Here is an 18,892-nt window from a genome sequence, read left to right as displayed (position 1 = left end):
GGGATAGATTCATAACCCAGAGGCTTCCCATACTTTGGAACAGGATCCCAGTTCATATTAGGCAGAGCCCCTCACTGACTCTCTTCAAGAGAAATCTTGATGAGTGGATGGGAGATCGAAAGTTTACCCCAGGGGTCACATCTGTGTCACTGCTAGACAGGGGCACAGTAAACTAATTCTATTATATAAGGGGACCTTCAGTGTGTCACTACTAGACAGAGGCACAGTATTCTAGATTTATTCTGTACATTTTTGTACCATTTCATGGGGTGGCAAAAGCCACATCACTATGGCTAGGCTTACAAATGCCCCAGGGCAGATAGCCTAGTACTATACTATGAAACTATAAGAATGTCTTCGAGGATTGGAATGTTGTCCCCAGAAGGGATGTAAAGGGTGACAATGCAAATGAGCTTTTGTTTGTTTGTGTAGGAGGACTGGGTGTACTTCTGCATTACCAAATTTTGGAATGGGGTTGGAGTAGGGGGCTAACTACAAGGGATGAGGACTAGAGGAGGGCGACACCGCCCCCTTTTTTATGAGTTCTGTCCTTTCTGAAAATACAGTAATTGGTTGGAACCAGTTCTGAGTCTTTTATATGTGGCTTAAGCCAGGTTTCAGATAGACACAGAACATCGGGTTGATTATGGAGAAGCCAGGCATAGAGGTTGGGGATTTTGTTACAAATGCTCTGAGCTTTTACAGCTATTAGATGGAGGTTTCTGCCAGCTGATTGGGAAGGATGAGGTGAGCAGGGGGAGGGGCCAGGGTTTGGGTGTATGTCACCTGAAAGTAGGGTAGAGATAGAGTGCTGGATGTGGGGGAAGTGCTATTAAGTAGCTTAGGGTGTGATTTATGGGTAGTTGGTTTTATTGAGATTGAACTAATAAAAATGGGAGTAGTGGAGCTGGAGGTTGACATGATTCTGAAGTGGAAGAGCATGGCTGTGTTGAAGAGGCTAGGGCATGTGAGACTAGTAGCATGTGCATCTTGTCTATAGTTAGGAGTAGTTGTGTGAAATGGGGGAGTATGATTAGTATAGAGTAGTCTGGTGAGGTAGTTTAAGTAGGATAGGGAGATTAGAAGTAGTAGCTGGGTTAGAACTGAGGCTGGTTTGGGAGGCATAGTATTAAATTGGGTAAGTGTGTGAGTGAGGGAGTATTTGTACAGGTGTTGGGAGGCAAGAATGTAGAAGGTGTTGAGTTTAGTGTTGAGAATGGGGGTGAAGTTGTATGGAGGAGGGGTTGGGTAGATAGTGGGTGGGGAGACTTTTGTTGATTGGGCTTGTGATGGGGTGAGTGTGGTGTGGGAGTTATAAGTCAAGTTAGTGGGGGCGAGTGGAAATAGGGGACAGGGTAGGGGAGCAGTGTGAGCCCGTAGGGCGAACGGAGCGGGGAAGACACAGGAAGAGGCAAAAGGAGCGGGGAAGACGCAGGACGAGGCAAAAGGAGCGGGGAAGACACAGGAAGAGGCAAAAGGAGTGGGGAAGACACAGGAAGAGGCAAAATGCCGAGAAACAATCAGTCAAGCACGGCGCTAGTTTGCATGCAACTGTAGTTTGACTATGGCAGAGAAATCATTTTCTACCTGTTACTTTGTTATTATTGTAAGTAGAACTTAAGTAGAACTCAATACAAAATCTCAAATCAAAACCAATCTAGTTTATTTTATTTATTTTACATTTATTGATCGGGGATAGTCTGAGCTACAAATGGCCCTTTTTCAGCAGAGGCCCGGGGAGAAAAGCTCCACATAAAGGTACAAATGCAACAAAAGCAGTTACAAAGATAATTACAATATTTGCTGGTATTAACAACTTTGTAGAAGTTACAAATATTTAAAGGTAATCATTTCAAATGCAGGTAATGTAAGATATACTTATATACTTATAGTAAATAGAGTGTTATTTCAGTATAATCTGTAGTTACTTACTAGAGCTGATTGAATTGAGGTTAGCAGGGGTTAAGCTAAAGGACGGGAGAACCTGGGCAGACTGAAACTCAAAGTAAGAGTTAGTGGTCAACTAAGGAGCAGTTTATATGGGAAGGACAGTTTATGGGGTGTGTGTACAGTGACAGGACCAGAGCATTTTTAAGTATATTTTATTTTTATGTTCATTAAATAGTAAATGGCAATGTTCATATTTGACTGTTGATTGCTTGGAAGGTTGTCTTACTTATTGTTACAAACTGTATAATAGAGGTGGTAGGAGTCATATTTATGACTGTTTGTTTTTCTTTTTGCACCAAGCACTGTGTATTTCTTTTAACTCAACCTCCCAGCTTGTTCCTGAGCATTCAGGTTGTTTTCCCTGGCTTCAGCAGTTGCCCGTCCATGAAGGACTCCTTGCCAGGTACCCATGCGACTCTTCACCAGTTGAGAATCACACTCCTTGGAAAAGTTGTCCTCTGTGGTACTATAAGAATGAGGAGTAGGGTATCTGTTGGAGAGTAATAAGTGTGAAGCCTGGGAGCAGGCATTCTTGCTGCAGATCATACTTCTCAACCTCTTAGAGCACGAAGTCTGGACAAGGCCACAGATAATGGGGTGACAAAGGCCCAACAATAGGGGCACTTTTTAAATATTGCTCTTACAAATTTAAAAAGTTGATAGAATAACAAGTTTTGCATTGGCATGAATTTTCTGAAGGATATGAAGTGTGAAACTCAAATGTCTGCCCTTATTTTTTTTACTTTAAACTTCAACGATTTACATTTCCTAGAAAACCAGTTTTATGTGAAACAGACCAAAAATATGAGACAAAAATCTAGACACTTGAGAGGTATGTTGTAGATGGTCAACGTCCCTAGCTGTGCAGACAGTGCAATAACATTAGGATGTCGTCACCACCCCGTGTTAGTCTGAGATGTCTCATTAGGCTCCTTCTCTCCAGCAGAAGTCAGAGGCATCAGTTTTCCCCTTGCCCCCACCTGGGTTAGGAGAGGTAGCTGTTGGCTGCTTCATCCTGTTCCTCTACCCCCAGCCAGCCCTACTACTTGAGTCGGTTTCTGAACTTAGGTTGCAAGTGGCACAAATGGATGCCTTGCCTCTGTACCATCAAACCATCTTCTTTGTTTTTTTTTGTTTTCTCTAAACTGGCTTGGTACAGTCTTGCTGGACACTTGAAACTTTCATCAGAGACCGTCCTAAACACTACGTAGTTGTCTGAAGTCTGTTTCTTGTGCATTGTTAAATTGTAGCTTGCCTGTAAGTATGTGACTATTACTCAGTATTAATTTTTTTTTTTTTTTTTTTTTTTTTTTTTTTTTTTTTAGCTGATCCTACAGTTAAAGACTTTATTGGTGGTTTCACAGCCCTGCATTATGCAGCCATGCATGGTCGGACAAGAATTGCACGCTTGATGTTGGAATCTGAATACAGAAGTGACATTATCAATGCCAAAAGCAATGATGGCTGGACTCCCCTCCATGTAGCTGCTCACTATGGAAGAGACTCATTTGTTCGACTCCTGTTGGAGTTCAAGGCTGAGGTTGATCCACTTAGTGATAAAGGCACTACACCGCTTCAGTTGGCCATTATTCGAGAGAGGTCAAGCTGTGTGAAAATCCTCTTGGATCACAATGCCAACATTGATATTCAAAATGGTTTCTTGTTGCGTTATGCTGTAATCAAAAGCAACCATGCGTACTGTCTGATGTTCCTTCAAAGAGGAGCAGACACAAACCTTGGCCGTTTGGAGGATGGCCAAACACCCTTGCACCTTTCAGCTCTCAGGGATGATGTACAGTGTGCTCAGATGTTGTACTACTATGGAGCAGACACAAACACAAGGAACTATGAAGGCCAGACTCCCTTGGCAGTTTCAGTAAGCATTTCTGGTGCTAGCCGACCGTGTTTGGATTTTCTGCAAGAAGTTACAAGTAGGTTTTTATGTTCTGAGATGAAACCATTGACCCACTTTGGTTTCTTTTTCTTTCTTTATTTGGTTACACCAGATTTTTTTGCAGGTATGTAAAATCCCTTTTTTTAGAGGAACACACAGCTTTAGGCTGTTAACTAGTGGTATGTAATTTGGAATGAAGGGATTCAAACATAGTTCAGCTTGTGTTATATCAGCGCTGTCACTGATGTATATAATCTCAAGAAATGAAGATAATTCAGTACCATTGCTGTTGCAGGGCAGGTAGACTGATCTCATTGATAAAACAACTTTTGCCCAGCATTTTCAAAATAGTTCAAGTTGTTCCCAGCTTCAGAAATAAATATGAAAAATTTAAAGGATATCCATTGTGATTGTCTGGTCATAAAACTATAAACAATGTTGTACATCTTTTATCTGATGCACTCTGAACATTTTCGCTTATTTCATCAGTCTGCCTTCAGTAACTAAAGTAGTTCTAGCCATCTTGCTGCTAGTCCATTTTGAAAATGAGTGAAAATGACTTTTGGGAAGAACATTGCCATCTGTTTCATAACACTAACGAATTGTTTTTGTAATGTGAGCGGTTGCTCAGGGACACATGGACCCTTGAAGTTGATCTTGCAGAAATTTTTATCCCCAGTCTGCCAGGTCTGTAATGTAAAAGGTTATTTTTTTTCTTAAAAATGAGCCAAATGATTTGACCCTTTCAAATTATATTAGTAAAAAATATGAGTGCAGTATAGAAGAAAGTGGAGACGAGATATGGCAACATGGCTTTGTGGGTTAAAGCACGATATTGTACTATATTGTCCTAAATTTGATTACTACAGCCTTCAAATGCATACTGTGCAACTGTGAACAAGTCTCTAAACGTTGCTCACCCATGAAAACGGACATTTAGGCCTGCTGAGTTTCACTGTGTTAAAAAATTAAAAAAATGCAGCACTGGCCATGTGCATTGAGATAGTAATAGAACTAGACACTGTATTCACAAAGCAGCTTCTAACAGAATTACAAGATTGGGAGAATTCTTTAGCAGTGCTCTTGGAATGTGCCAACTATTATTTATTTATTTTTTTTTTATATTTTATTTTGCAATAAGTAGTTAACCCTCCACCCTCAGAATCAGATAGTTATTTAACTTAAGTTGTTGTTGACTAGTTTTTCATGCAGCCTATCTTCACTGCCTCCATTCAATATACAAATATTTTCGCTCTTAACTCACCATGCCTTTAGCCACCATTCCTTTTTTACAGCAATGTTTAGTTTGCTTTGCATTGTATGAGGCATGTCTGGATTTCTGTATTCACAGTTTTGAGAGTTTTAAAAAAGAACATAGTAATAAAGTCAAACCAAACAAATAGTATAGGGTCAGGCCTTTTTTTAATGATAACTCTCAAGCAACCAGAAACTACAGTTATCCAGCATCTGCCAGTCCCCATGGGTGCCACTTAACTGAGAGTTTACTGTATTAGGCTTCATTCAGCTGATCACTGATGTTTGAAAATCAAAAGGTCAAGGGTTAGTCCTCCCTCCTTACAGCTGGATATTCTGATAATGGAAATATAGTACAACATGTATGTCTGTTTGAGAGGTGAATATTTGCATTTGTGACATGCCACCTGTGAGCTGTTAAACTAAACTCCAGCTTGTATTTTCAGATGGAGAAGTCCCACAGGTCACTTAAGATTGGTGAAGTCCTTCTTTCCAAATACTTTATACTTCCCCAGGTCAACACTGTAAAAGGACTCTGAGGACTAGGTGAGCCTACCCTCTCAAAAGAATGGTAAAAGAAAAGTAAACGGAGATCATATTGGCAAGTCTCTTAAATCAGTTATATCCAGCCACAGACTGGACACCCTTCCATTGTCTTTCTTTGATACTGTAGATTGTTGCATCTTCATTCCATCTCCCATCATCTCCATTTCCTGGACCTTCTTGCCAGCTACCTCCTATCCCATTTGCCAGTGTGCCTATGCAGTTTTGCCTTAGTGTATCTAAACCTTTTTTTTTTTTGTTTTTTTCAAAACACATTATAAATATGAACACTTCCTTCTCTCTAATTTGTTTTATTTTTTGTTGCTGTGTGTCATGTGGTCATAGGTGGTTCAAATTTGCATGCATGTTTTTGGCAGAACAAATTTAAAAAAAAGTTTGACACTTATGAAGCCCACAGATGTCATTGTTCATTTTCACTTCACTACTTGCTGATGTATATCAGTTATTTGGAATAAGGCATTCTTGACTCTTAATGTCTGATTTATGCTGTTTAGATTTGAATGCTGATGGCTAGGTTTTAAACTGGGGACTGCACAGTTTTCAGTGTTTCACAGATGATGTGACGTAATCTGTGCCAGGGTGAGGTTTTGACACTGCAGGTCATCTTTTAATTGCTGAAGATTCACTCTGTTGTGTGATAGTGTGTTATGAGTGTTGTACACTGTTCATAATGTTAAGCAAAGATGCTTTTCAGCTCTATAACAAGAGTAACATTTGGGGGGGGGGCTGGAAGGAGTGACATGACTACACGTCTAAAGTGGCCAGATTTTTTGCCACATGTGTTCATTGCTGATTGAAGTCACTAAATAATGACTTCAAGGGATAAGAAACTAAGAATCTGAAGTAGGGAGTTCATTTGTCAGCAACCTGTGGGTCTTGGATCCGATATCGGGTCCGAGCCGGCAACTTGTTTCAAGCTAATGGATCCGAGCTCCTAGCTCCTCCCCTCACCCATGATCCCCTGCTAACCCTCCATGACCCCAGATCTAGTTTGCCGCGCTTGTGGATAGCTGGATTCCTGTGAGCTCGACTAGTAATTGTCAGTTAAGTGTGATTTTTCTGTCAACTTTCTTCTTTTTTTACAAAAATATAAAGTGTGTAAGTGTTGGGTTCCCTGTAGTGTAAAAATATTTTTCTTTTAATTAGTTTTTCCCTCCCCTCGCTGGTTGTTGGAGAGTGTGTGTGTGTTGTGTTTTGGGGTGTGTGTGTGTGTGTGTGTGTGTGTGTGTGTGTGTGTGTGTGTGTGTGTGACACTACCTTTTCTTTTAAGTATGGCTGAGGCCCCAAAGCCATTTTTTCTAAATGTACCGAGTGTGGCCATAAACTCTCCCCGGCTGATGGCCACACTCGGTGCGTTCGGTGCCTTGGGGTTGAGCACCTCACCTCAGGCTGTACCATTTGTGCAGCGTTCAACCCCAGGGCACTGAAAGAGCGGAGGTCGAAGCTGGTCTTGGCGGGACTTTTACCCCCAGACTCAGCTCCGGCCTCTGCTGCTCCCGTGGCTCCACCACAGGCTGTGGTTGCTGCCATTCCTGCCCCCCTTCCTTCGGCCGGGACTCAAACTCCCGCTAAAGCGCCGGAGGACAGGGAGGCCAGGAGGGAGAAACTGAGGGAGAAGCACCACAAGCGGCGGGCCGAGGCCTCCGCTTCGGCCCCGCCAGCTAAGCGGGCTTCTCCCTCCACTGCTTCTAGGTCTCCTCCTCCTTGGCTCCGATCCCCTTGTTTCTCCCCAGGGCCCAAGGAGGAGGAGGCCCGATCTCCATCGAGGTCATCGAGGCGGCATTCCAGGCCTGCCTCGGTGACCTCTTCGAGATCGACTTTCAGTATGTCCGATGCAGACTTGGACCGGATGATGCGAAGGTTCATCCAGGCCCAGCTGCAGATGGGAGTGCTCTTGCCTCCCCCCCCCCCTTCGGGGGGGAGCTCGACACCTTTTTTCCATCCTATTGCTCCTCCGACCCGCTATCCGGGTTCGGAGCCGAGCAGCATTGGAGCCGGGGGTGGGTCGGCGCCGACAGTACTTGGTACTTCGGATCCGACTCTGCCCTTGAGCCTGTTGGATCTGACCTCTCGGAGCCGTGGCCCGAGCTTCGGATCCGAGGGATTCAGTGTGCCTTCGGCTCCTTCCAGGTCAGAGCACACTGATCCTTCAGATCCGATGGTCTCGGCGCCGGTTCCGATCCCTTCATCGGATCCGAGTGGGAGCTGACTCTCGGAGCCCAGAGAGAGTGGTTCCCCCTCGGCTTTCGATGTTGTGGAGAGGGCTCTGTTGAGAGCATCCGGATCCCCGGCCCTTGTCTCGGCTCCACCCTGCACATCCTCTCTGCTGGGCCAGGCTTCCATCACCCGGCCAAAGGGACAGCCTGCTTCAATGTCCCAGATGGTTCCATTGGAACAGGATGTTGCTGGCGAGGCCTCCTCGGACAGCCCCCCCGAGGAAGTGCCCCGCAAGCATAAGTGCAAGAGGAGGCATGTGGACTCCCCTGAGTCCTTAACTGAGGACACGGACTTGGAGGAAGGGGAAGGCTCCCCAAGATCACCCCCTGAAGATGTCTCCTTTGGAGACATCATGGAGATGCTGAGCATCAGAGGTGGGTGGTCTGCCCCCAAGTCTTCCTCCGACGAGTCCGTGTTTCTGGAGGCATTCGAAGCAGGCCCGTCTACCTCTTGGGTGTCCCCTCCGGCCGACCCCTTGGTGGACCTTACCACCAGGTCGTGGAAGGATCCGGACACCGTGGAGCCAATACCAAAACACCCGGACAGAATACTAAGTCCCCCCTCAGACTGGTCGCACTGGAGCAAGGGTCCCCCCGTCGATGCCATGTTGACGGCGGCAGCTATGAAGAGGGAACTAACTCAGGAGAGCCCCTCAGTCCATCCACCGAGCAAGGAGTCCCGCTCGATGGACCGCTTAGGGAAGCGAGTTTTTAGTTCAGCGACCTTCTCGGTAAGGTCTCTGAACTATATGGCACATGTCGTTAGGATGCAGCGGGATCTTATCAAAGAATACGCTGCCCCCCCCCCCTGAGTCCATGTCGGCAGAGGACAAACAATTGTACTCCACCCGAATGGCCACTCTGAGATCAATTTCAAATACCTCTATGCGGCTATTGTCCCACGCCACCGAGGGAGCCGCTAGGGCTAGCGGAGCAGGCCTAGTCATGAGACGTCAGGCCTGGCTCAGTCATTGTGACTTTGCGGAGCCTTTTAAAGCGTCTTTTGCAAACGCCCCTTTCGATGGTTCTGCCCTGTTTGGCAAAACGGTTCGCAAGACACTTGTCCAGAGCCAGAAAGACGGGAAGACATTGTCTGCCGTTGGAGTCCGCTTCTCTGCTCCCCAGCGGTCCTTTTCGAAGAACCAAAAGGGTCAGAAGAAGATGTGGTTCCGGAAATCGCAACATTCCCAACCTGCTCCGGACAACCAGTCCTTCGGTGGCAGAGGACAGGGAGGATGCCGCCCCAGGGGCAGAGGGGCTCCGAGAAACTTTGGGTCCAGAGAACCTTTCTCTGAACAGCCCACGCAGCAGCCCTGAAGGATTGCCCGACTGCTCCACTCTGGAGGCAGTCGGGGGTCACTTCTCGGAGCACCTAGCGGCATGGGAGTCCACCATGACAGACCGCTGGGTGCTTCGAATTATATCCAGAGGGTACAAAATACCATTACTTCATGTCCCCAAATTCAAGAACCTCCCCGATGTACCACCCGATCAGAAGGAGGCCGCAGCCGCAGAAATTCAGCAGCTGCTAAGAAAAAGAGCCATCCAGCCCGTCCCCCAAGACCAGCTCGGATTAGGGTTCTACTCCAGGTTCTTTTTGGTGCCAAAAAAGACTGGGGACTTGAGACCGATTCTAGACCTTTCCCGCTTGAACCTGTCGGTAACCAAGGAAAAATTCCGAATGGTCACTCTTCAATCTATTCTCCCCCTTCTAAGGGAGAATGATTGGATGTGCTCTATAGACCTCAAGGATGCGTACTACCACATTCTAATGGACAGACGATCCAGGAGGTTCCTCCGCTTCTGGCTGGGAGACAGTCACTACCAGTTCAGGGTCCTTCCCTTTGGCCTCACCACAGCCCCCAGGGTGTTCACCAAGGTATTAGCAGTGATTGCGGCCCACCTGAGACTCCAGGTCTTTCCGTACCTGGACGACTGGCTCCTGACCGCCCCAACGAGGCATCTACTTTGCTCAGCCAGAGATTTCTTTCTCCGCCTAGCCCCACAGTTAGGCATCACCATCAATGCCGACAAATCCCTTCTGGCCCCGACACAAGCCATAGAATTCATAGGAGCCAGAATAGACACCAGAGAGCTACGAGCCTTTCTAACATCCGAGAGACTTCGGAATTTGCAACTCCATGTGCGGGCTATCCTCCAATCCGAGACCCCACCAGCGGAATTGGTCCTGAGGGCACTGGGCTCCATGGCGGCAGCGATAACGCTCCTTCCATGCACCCATCTGAACATGCAGGTACTGCAATGGACCCTTCTAGTGCAATGGTCCTTTCTGTCCCTTCCTCTTCACCACCCCATTGCTATCAGCAAGGCTTGCAGGAGGGCTCTATTATGGTGGCTCCATGCTTTGGACCTCCATACGAGCCGTCCCTTCTGCACCTCTCCCCCTCTCGTCACGGTGACCACGGACGCCTCCCGCCTCGGGTGGGGGACATTATTCAGGCAGGACGGTCCAAGGCATGTGGAACGATACAGAGACCTCCCTGCATATCAACGTTCTGGAGATGAGAGCGGTGCTGTACGCGTTGCAAGCACTTCAGAATCTCCTCCCCATAGGAACGATTGTTGATGTACCAGACAACCGACATGTTGTCCGACTGAATTGCAAACAGGGGAGAACCAGATCTTACCCTCTATGCCGCGAAGCCATGAGAGTGTGGGAATGGGTGATCTCCACCAACCGCTTTCTGATTGCAACGCACATTCCGGGGTGGACCAACATCCTAGCGGACAAACTCAGTCGCACCCTTCTTACCCCGTACGAGTCGTCTCTCAATCCACTAGTAGTGAAGCAGATATTCGCAATATGGGGGCAACCCTGCTGCGATCTTTTTGCCTCTCCCTCAAACACCAAATGCGGCAATTTCTTTGCTCTGATTCCCCCTCCAGGGGAAACTCCAAGAGATGCTCTGGTGCATGCTTGGCCACCCGGTCTACTTTATGCATATCCTCCTCTACCCCTGATGCTGCAACTCTTACAGAAAGCCTCGCGGTTGGGGAGCAGGATGATCCTCATTGCCCCATTCTGGCCTCGGTAAATTTGGTTCCCTTACCTGTGGTCTCACCTAGTGAATCCTCCTTGGATTCTGGATCCCAGTCCGGATCTAATCTCCCATCCGTCGGACTTACCGACCCCAAATCTGGACAATCTGAAACTGACAGCTTGGTTGCTCCAGTTCCACTCCTAGTTAGGACTCCCAGTATCTCTTCACCAGTCAAAGCCATCCTTGTGGCAGCGCATAAGCCCTCCACCAGGAAAGTGTACCGCAGTAAATGGAAACGTTTCTCCATCTGGGCGGAACATCATAATCTAGATCCCTTTACGGCTCCTCTTCCGTCCATATTAGACTTCCTAACCGAACTTTTTCAGGAAGGCGCTAGTTGCTCAACTGTCAAAGTGCAATTGGCAGCCATCTCACATTACCATGTGGGACATGATACAGGGCCTTTGATGTCGGCCAAGTTGTGTAAGACATTTCTCAAGGGCACCTTTTTGCTTAGACCCCCTATAAAAGAAGCCGTACCACCGTGGGATCTTTCACTAGTTCTTCAAGCCTTGACTTCTCCACCTTTTGAACCCGCTGCTTCAGTAGATCTCAAAATTCTTGTCCTGGAAAACAGCATTCCTTGTAGCCATCACTTCTACTAAAAGAGTTTCGGAGCTTCAAGCTCTTTCGGTGAAGCCTCCTTATTTGATCTTTCACCCGGACAGAGTGTACCTCAGGATCAGTCCCTCTTTTCTTCCCAAAATAGCATCAGAAACCAATATAAATTAATCCATAAATTTACCGGTTTTCTTCCCTAACTATCAGAATAAAGGAGAGTACAAGCTGCACTCATTAGATGTTCATAGGCAGCTTGCTTTTATACTCATAGAACAGCTGGTCATAGACAATCCGACCAGCTGTTCGTTTCCTTTGCCAAATTTAATTTGGGCTAAGCAATATCAAAAGTATCTCTATCACGCTGGATTTCTCAATGTATCCTATTAGCGTACCAAGCCTCTGGGAGACCCGCACCTGAAGGAGTTCGTGCACATTCCACTCGTTCCATCTCTACTTCTGCGGCCTTCAAGTCTAGAGTCCCATTGGATGATATTTGTTCGGCAGCCACTTGGGCTTCATCTCATACCTTTATTAACCACTACAAACTGGACGTGATTTCTAGAGGGAGAGCATCCTTTGGCTCTGCGGTGCTTCGCAGTATCCTTCCATGATGGCCACCCAAGGTTCAGGTAGCTGGGGACTCTGTCCCACAGGTTGCTGACAAATCAACTCCCTACTTCAGATTAAGAAGTTATGTACTCACCATAATGTTCCATCTGAGTAGGTAGCTTCATTTGTCTGCAATCATCCCCCCCTCCTTCCCCCTGGCCTTCTTTGGATCTGTCTTAGTTGGATACCCGTTTTGGGTATATATTGAGGGGCAAACTCGATCTGAGGTCATGGAGGGTTAGCAGGGGATTATGGGTGAGGGGAGGAGCTAGGAGCTCGGATCCATTAGCTTGAAACAAGTTGCCATCTCTGATCCGATATCGGATCCAAGACCCACAGGTTGCAGACAAATGAAGCTACCTACTCAGATGGAACGTTATGGTGAGTACATAACTTCTTAGTAATGCTACTCAATGCCAGAAGTCTAAACCTCAAAATGCATGCACTCGAAACTCTCCTTAGCATGGAGAACATCGATATCTGTGCAGTAACAGAAACCTGGTTCAAGGCTCCCGAGAGCACCCCAGCACTACCAGGTTATACCTCATACCATGCTTTTCAGCCCCAAAACTTGGACCGAACCAGAAAAGGACGACTCCAAACCAGTTACAAGTGGCATCCCAAAAGGCTCAGTCCTGGGACCTCTCCAGTTCGGTATATATTTCTCGGAGGTACAGGCCAACACGGAAGGACTGTGGCTGACCAAGTTCGCAGATAACTGCAAACTGGGCGCTATAATCGACTCTCCAGCCGACGCAGGCATCCTCCAAAAGGGCCTCATAGAAACAGACAACTGGTGCCAGAGCCATGGCCTCAAGCTAAACGCCAAAAAGTGTATAGTCATCCCCTTTGGCAAAAACAAAGTGCCCACAAATTACCACATAGGTGGTAATCCATTAAGTACAGAAGAAGTAATTAGGGACCTGGGGACCCAAGTTGATAGCAATCTCTCATTTGACAACCACGTGGCCAAAGTGGTTAGAAAAACATTTTATATAGCCCACCTAATCATGAAGGGATTCACATCTAGATCAGGGGAGGTCATCGTGCCTCTTTACTCATCCCTCATCAGGCCCATAATTGAGTACAATGCCCCTTTTCGGATGTACCTTGCCAGACACCTGCAGCAACTGGAAAGACCCCAAAAGTACCTCACCAAGAGGATCAAAGGGCTCAAACAGATGCCATATGCTGCCCGGTTAAAGAAACTCCAGCTCTACTCAGTGGCATACCGCCTGCTCAGAGGAGGTCTGTGCCTGATGTATAAAGCCATGTCCAACCCGGAATTAGTGGACATGCTGCACCTCAGAAAATCCAACTCCCATCGAGCTACGTGCTCGAGAGACTTGAACCTCAGCACTGAAATAAATAGGACATGCTGGAGGGACAGATTCATAACCCAGAGGCTCCCTTCACTCTGGAATAAAATCCCAGTCCAGGTTAGGCAGAGTCCCTCATTTCCTCTCTTCAAGAGGAATCTTGATGAGTGGATGTGGGATCATAGGTTTACCCCAGGTATCACTTCTGTGTCACTGTTAGAGGCACAGTATACTAACCTTGAAAAAGGGCATAGCAAAATTAATTCAAAATGGGTGGCGAAAGCCAAACACACTCTGGCTAGGCTTATAAATGCCCTAGGGCAGATAGCCTAGTATGAAGCTATGAACCTATATCCTTCAGAAAATGTATGCTAACACAATAGATAGGTTCATAGATTAGTACTAGGCTAACTGCCCTTGCAAGCCATTCTAAGCCTAGCCAATTATCCCTTGTGAGAGTCTAACCCTGCACCTTGTTTTTGTAAGGCAAACACTTTAACCATTAGGCCACCCTCCCAACCCTATTCTATCAACTTTCTAATTTTATAAGATCAGTATTTTAAAATTTGTCCCTAGTTTTGGGCCTTTATCCTCCCATTAATTTGGCTTTGTCCACATTTACGTTAAGAGGTTGAGAGGTATGATACCATTGCGTAGTGCTGCACAGAAATTTACTTTTGATGAATAAAGACCTATTTTATCATGAATAATGAAAGAGAATTTTAAATCATGGGATTAAAATAAGTGATTAACTGGTGTAGACTCCAAGAAACTTCATTAGGGCTGGGACTCTGTGTAGAGTGACATAGGTCTATGTTACTGTGATAGTCTTCCATCTTCAAGGAAAGGCATATTCTAGGCTGAAGGGATTTCTTTAACAAGCAGATTAACTTGGTAAGGCATTCTGAAGCATCCTGAAGGTCCTCAAAGTAGTTTGTGAGACAAACTCTGTAAACAAGTACAGGGGAGGATGCAAGGTTAATGTTAAGGGTGGAGACCAGTACAGGGGAGGATGTAAGGTTAATGGTAAGGGTGGAGGCAAACAGTATCCGCAGAGTTCAGTCTAAAATAAACAAGCTGTTAAAATGAGAAGTCATGTAGCACTGCCACAGCCAGTGTAAAAATTACATGCACTAGTGACAATAAAGGAAGAACAATGTCTTGCTTGAGATTTGTCCCTTTTTCTTGTGTACAGTGCATCTTGTCAACATACTTTATACACAACTTTTAGGAGGAGATGTAGTGTATGTATGGGGGAAGGAAACCAAAACTTCAAGTGGAGTTATTTTTAGTAATGGTTAAATGTCGATGTTCTTCATTCCACATTGCTGCAGTCCTAACTATTGGGTAGTCCGCTGTCCAGTCGGCCCGAATACCAAAGTATATGGCTGACGTTGGTCACGGCGCATTAGCCTGACGTCAGTACGTCAGGGTACTAATGCGCATGACCAACGCCATATCCTCAGTCTTTTTTGCCGCATGGTCCGATGCAGAAGCAATTTTGCGAGTGCAGGTTGGCGTTCTGAAAGTTTCTGAAGCCAGAGTTTCAGACCGAATCAAAGTTGGCTAAGTACCCGTTAGAATATTTTGTTTTTTTCTTGCCTCAGTATTTAACCGGATGTCAGAAAAAGTGAATAACTGTATTTCTTGTGGGAACCAGATACCTCATAGGGATTACCATACTTTGTGTATACCTTGTTTAGGGCCTGAGCACGACGTTGTTGGATGCCGCTCTTGTGCTAGATTTAACAAACGCACTATTAAGAGAAGGTTAGACTGTGCCAGGTTAGTGTTTGGGAAGCGTTGTAATTATAAAATGCCGTCGGATGCTCCGACGCCGGCTTCGGCTATAAAAAAAAAAAAAAAAAAACGCAAACAGCAAAGCCTAGAGTGGAAGAACCGACAGTCCCAGACGTCGGTTCTTTAGAGGGCTCACTGGAGCCGGAGGTTTTGCCAGGTGTTTCTTTGGAGTCTCAGGGAGAGTTTTTACTGTTACAGGATGTATCCTCTCAGGAAGTAGGCCAGGCTGAGGGGGCTTCTCAGGTGGCTGTTCTTCCTTCTCTTCCTAAGGTGGTTAGAGCCTCCTCTTCTGTTTCCAAGGCTTCTTTGAGGGCAGGCCAAGTTTTGCTTCAGTGGGGGTTTCTCCTAGTGCTTCAGGGTCTTTGCCTAAGAAACATATGCTTAAAATGGCAGAGGATTTGATTACTATGATTAGGGGTTCTTTGCCCCCTCCTGATAAGAGGCCTAGGGTGGAACCTGAGTTGGAGAGTTTTGAGCGATGCTCGGAGGCTTCTGAGTCTTCGGCTGACGACTTGCAGGAGTTCCCTCCTTACTCTGATTCTGATGTGGATGATTCTACTCCTTCAGCTTCTCCTCCTGAGGATTTTTCATTTTCAGAGACTCTGCATTCCATGAGGGAGCATTTTAAATGGGAAGGTCAAGATTTCTCTGATTCCAGGAAAAGGCTTAGGGAATTCTTGTTTTACCCCAGCATAGGCCTTTAGCTATACCTCCTGTTTTGAATGTGGGTGAAGGCCTCAGTTGTTAAAAATCCTGTCCCTCCTGATAAAGAGGCAAGGGCTTTGGATAGATGGGGAAAGAAAGTGTATACTTCTTCCGCTTTAGCCATGAGGGCGTTGAATTGTCAGTTTCACATGTTAAAATATCAGAATTATCTTCTTTCACAGTTGAAATCTAAGGTGGATGCTCTGGCGGAAGGTATTGAGTGTAAAGAGTTGCAGGATTTAGTTCATGTGTCTGAACAAGTGGGTAAACATTCCTTGCAATGTGGTTTTGATGCTGTGCAGGCCTCCTCCAGGGTGGCTGCCACTGGTTCTGTTCTTCATAGGCACGCCTGGTTGAGAGATCAGAACTTAGCTGAGCATGTTAAGACAAGGATTTTGGATGCTCCTTTACAGTCTGATGTGTTGTTTGGTTCGCCTGTGGAAGCAGTTTTAAAGAAAATGGAGGACAAGGCTAAGTCTATGCAAACTGTTAAGGATTTTGCAGGTGCAGCCTCCGAAGTTTAGTAGAAATTGGCCTACTAAGGGGTGGACTTATCCTGCTTATGATTCCCAGTCTAGGGGTAGGTCTACACGTGGTAGGGGCAGAGCTCAAGGTTCTTTTAGGCCTAGAACAGGGAGTTCACCTGCTCAGACTTCTGGTGAGGGCAGGGTCTGTCCTTTCGTAAGCAGACCCACTGACCTGCCTTTCAGCTGCCAGTACCTTCTCGCCTGGCGGCACCTCTAGGAGGAAGACTGTCTCTTTTCACAGACAATTGGGATTTAATTACCCAAGACAAATGGGTTCTGGATATCATTCACCACGGTTACAGGTTTTATTTCCATACCTTGCCTCCTTTCAAAGGCATGCCAGACATTCCTCCTCTACAAAGAACAGGGGCTCGCAAACAAATTTCTCTGTTACTCCAAATAGGAGCCATTCAGTCAGTTCCTGTGCCAGAAAGGGGCCTAGGATTTTCTTCTCGCCTGTTCCTAGTACCAAAGAAGGGGAACATGTGGAGACCAATTTTGGATTTATCTATCCTCAACACTTATCTGGACATTCTAAAGTTCAAAATGTTGACGTTACAACAGCTTTTACCTCTGCTGGGCAAAGATCACTGGATGGTAACTTTAGATCTCAAGGAAGCTTACCTTCATGTGCCTATACGACTAAGTTGCAGAAAGTATCTGCGTTTTCGAGCTGGAAATTCTCATTATCAGTTCTCTGCATTGCCCTTTGGCTTATCTACTGCGCCCAGAGTATTCACAAAGGTTCTGGCTCCAGTGATAGCTTACTTCAGGGCAAAGATCACTGGATGGTAACTTTAGATCTCAAGGAAGCTTACCTTCATGTGCCTATACGACTAAGTTGCAGCAAGTATCTGCGCCTTTCGCGCTGGAAATTCTCATTATCAGTTCTCTGCATTGCCCTTTGGCTTATCTACTGCGCCCAGAGTATTCACAAAGGTTCTGGCTCCAGTGATAGCTTACTTCAGGTTAAAAGGAATTCAAATCTATCCTTACTTGGACGACTGCCTGATTCTGGCTCAAGAAAAGGAAGATCTTCTACAGCATTTGGAATATGTCATAGCAGTGCTAAGATGCCTAGGGTATTCTGTGAACGAAATAAAGTCCAGTCTAGTACCCTCTCAAGACATGTGCTTTCTGGGTGTGAGACTGAATACAGCAGCCCAGATGGCCTTTCTAACCCGGACAAACAAAAGAATCTTTCCAGTTACTTCCATCACTTATCTCTTCAGTCCGGGCTGACTGCAGGGACAGTCCTTCAAGCCTTAGGGTTCATGGCATCTTGTATTCTGGTGCTTCCCAATGCCAAACTGCATATGAGGAAGCTACAATGGTATCTCAAAATCTATGGACACAGCACTGCCAGGATTTGGACACTGTCATTCAAATAATACCTTGCATTCAAAAGGAATTTTGTGGTGGGCTCAGGAATGTCACCTAAACAAGGGACTCTCTGTGACCCGCCAGAGGCAAGTCAGATTCTAACGACAGATGCCTCAGACATTGCTTGGGAGCTCATCTGGATGGAAAGTGGATACAAGACAAGTGGCCTGCCAGACTACAGCATCTACATATCAACATGAAAGAGATGTTAGCAGTCCAGTTTGCATTAATGGCTTTCAAGGAGTTACTTCTTCCAGGGCAGGTGTTGATTCTAACAGACAACACAACTGTCATGTGGTACATCAACAAACAAGGGGGAACACATTCTTACCCATTGTGCAGGCAAGCAATGATTTTATGGGAGACTGCGCTCAGCTTGCAACTAACTCTTCAGGCAAGGTTTCTGCCGGGAGCACAGAACTCCTTAGCAGATGTGTTAAGCAGACAAATCATGGATCCCCACGAGTGGAAACTGGATCTTCATGTATTTCAGAAATTGACAGTGTCATGGGGAACTCCAGACATAGATCTGTTCGCTTCTCCACTAAACCACCAACTGCCAAAGTTTTGCACGAAGGGATTTCATCACACAGCTTGGAAAGTGGATGCTCTTTCTTTCAGTTGGAAAAATCTTCATGTGTATGCTTTTCCACCTCTGCCTCTTCTCCCAAAGGTGCTTCTAAAGGTCAGACAAGACAAGCCAAGGATGATTTTAATAGCTCCAGATTGGCCTCGGCAGCACTGGTACCCATTACTGAGGAGTCTGGTAAGGAAGCCTCCATGGCCTTTACCCTTGATTCCACATCTATTGTCTCAGAGGGACGGTCATCTGCTCAATGTCAAGCTTCAAACTCTTCATCTAACAGCCTGGCATATTCTGTTTTGAAAGACAGCAGGTCTCAACTTCCTCAACAAGTTTTAAATGTGATGATGGAAGCCAGAAGACCTAGTACAAGGAAAGTGTATGCAGAAAAATGGAAGAGATTTTTATTTTGGACTCGGCGCAGAATTTGGAGATTTCGGAGCCTAATTTGAGTGTGGCTCTTTA

At 45.9% G+C, this 18,892-nt stretch overlaps 1 protein-coding gene across 2 annotated transcripts in view; it reads left to right on the top strand.

Annotated features, from left to right (window-relative positions):
• The window catches only part of ASB7 (ankyrin repeat and SOCS box containing 7), a 358,166-nt gene that overhangs the window by 193,380 nt on the left and 145,894 nt on the right, over positions 1-18,892 (top strand). For both annotated transcript variants that reach the window (XM_044078690.1, XM_044078689.1), the window contains exon 3: positions 3,276-3,881. In XM_044078690.1, the coding sequence (XP_043934625.1) occupies positions 3,276-3,881 (606 nt within the window). The remainder of the gene's footprint in view (positions 1-3,275; positions 3,882-18,892) is intronic.

The sequence above is a fragment of the Protopterus annectens genome, chromosome 7.part1 (genome assembly GCF_019279795.1).
Source record: "Protopterus annectens isolate FY-2018-M chromosome 7.part1, PAN1.0, whole genome shotgun sequence".
NCBI lineage: Eukaryota > Metazoa > Chordata > Ceratodontiformes > Protopteridae > Protopterus > Protopterus annectens.
Note: the sequence above shows the minus strand (reverse complement) of the source record. Positions and strands in the feature narration are given on the sequence as shown.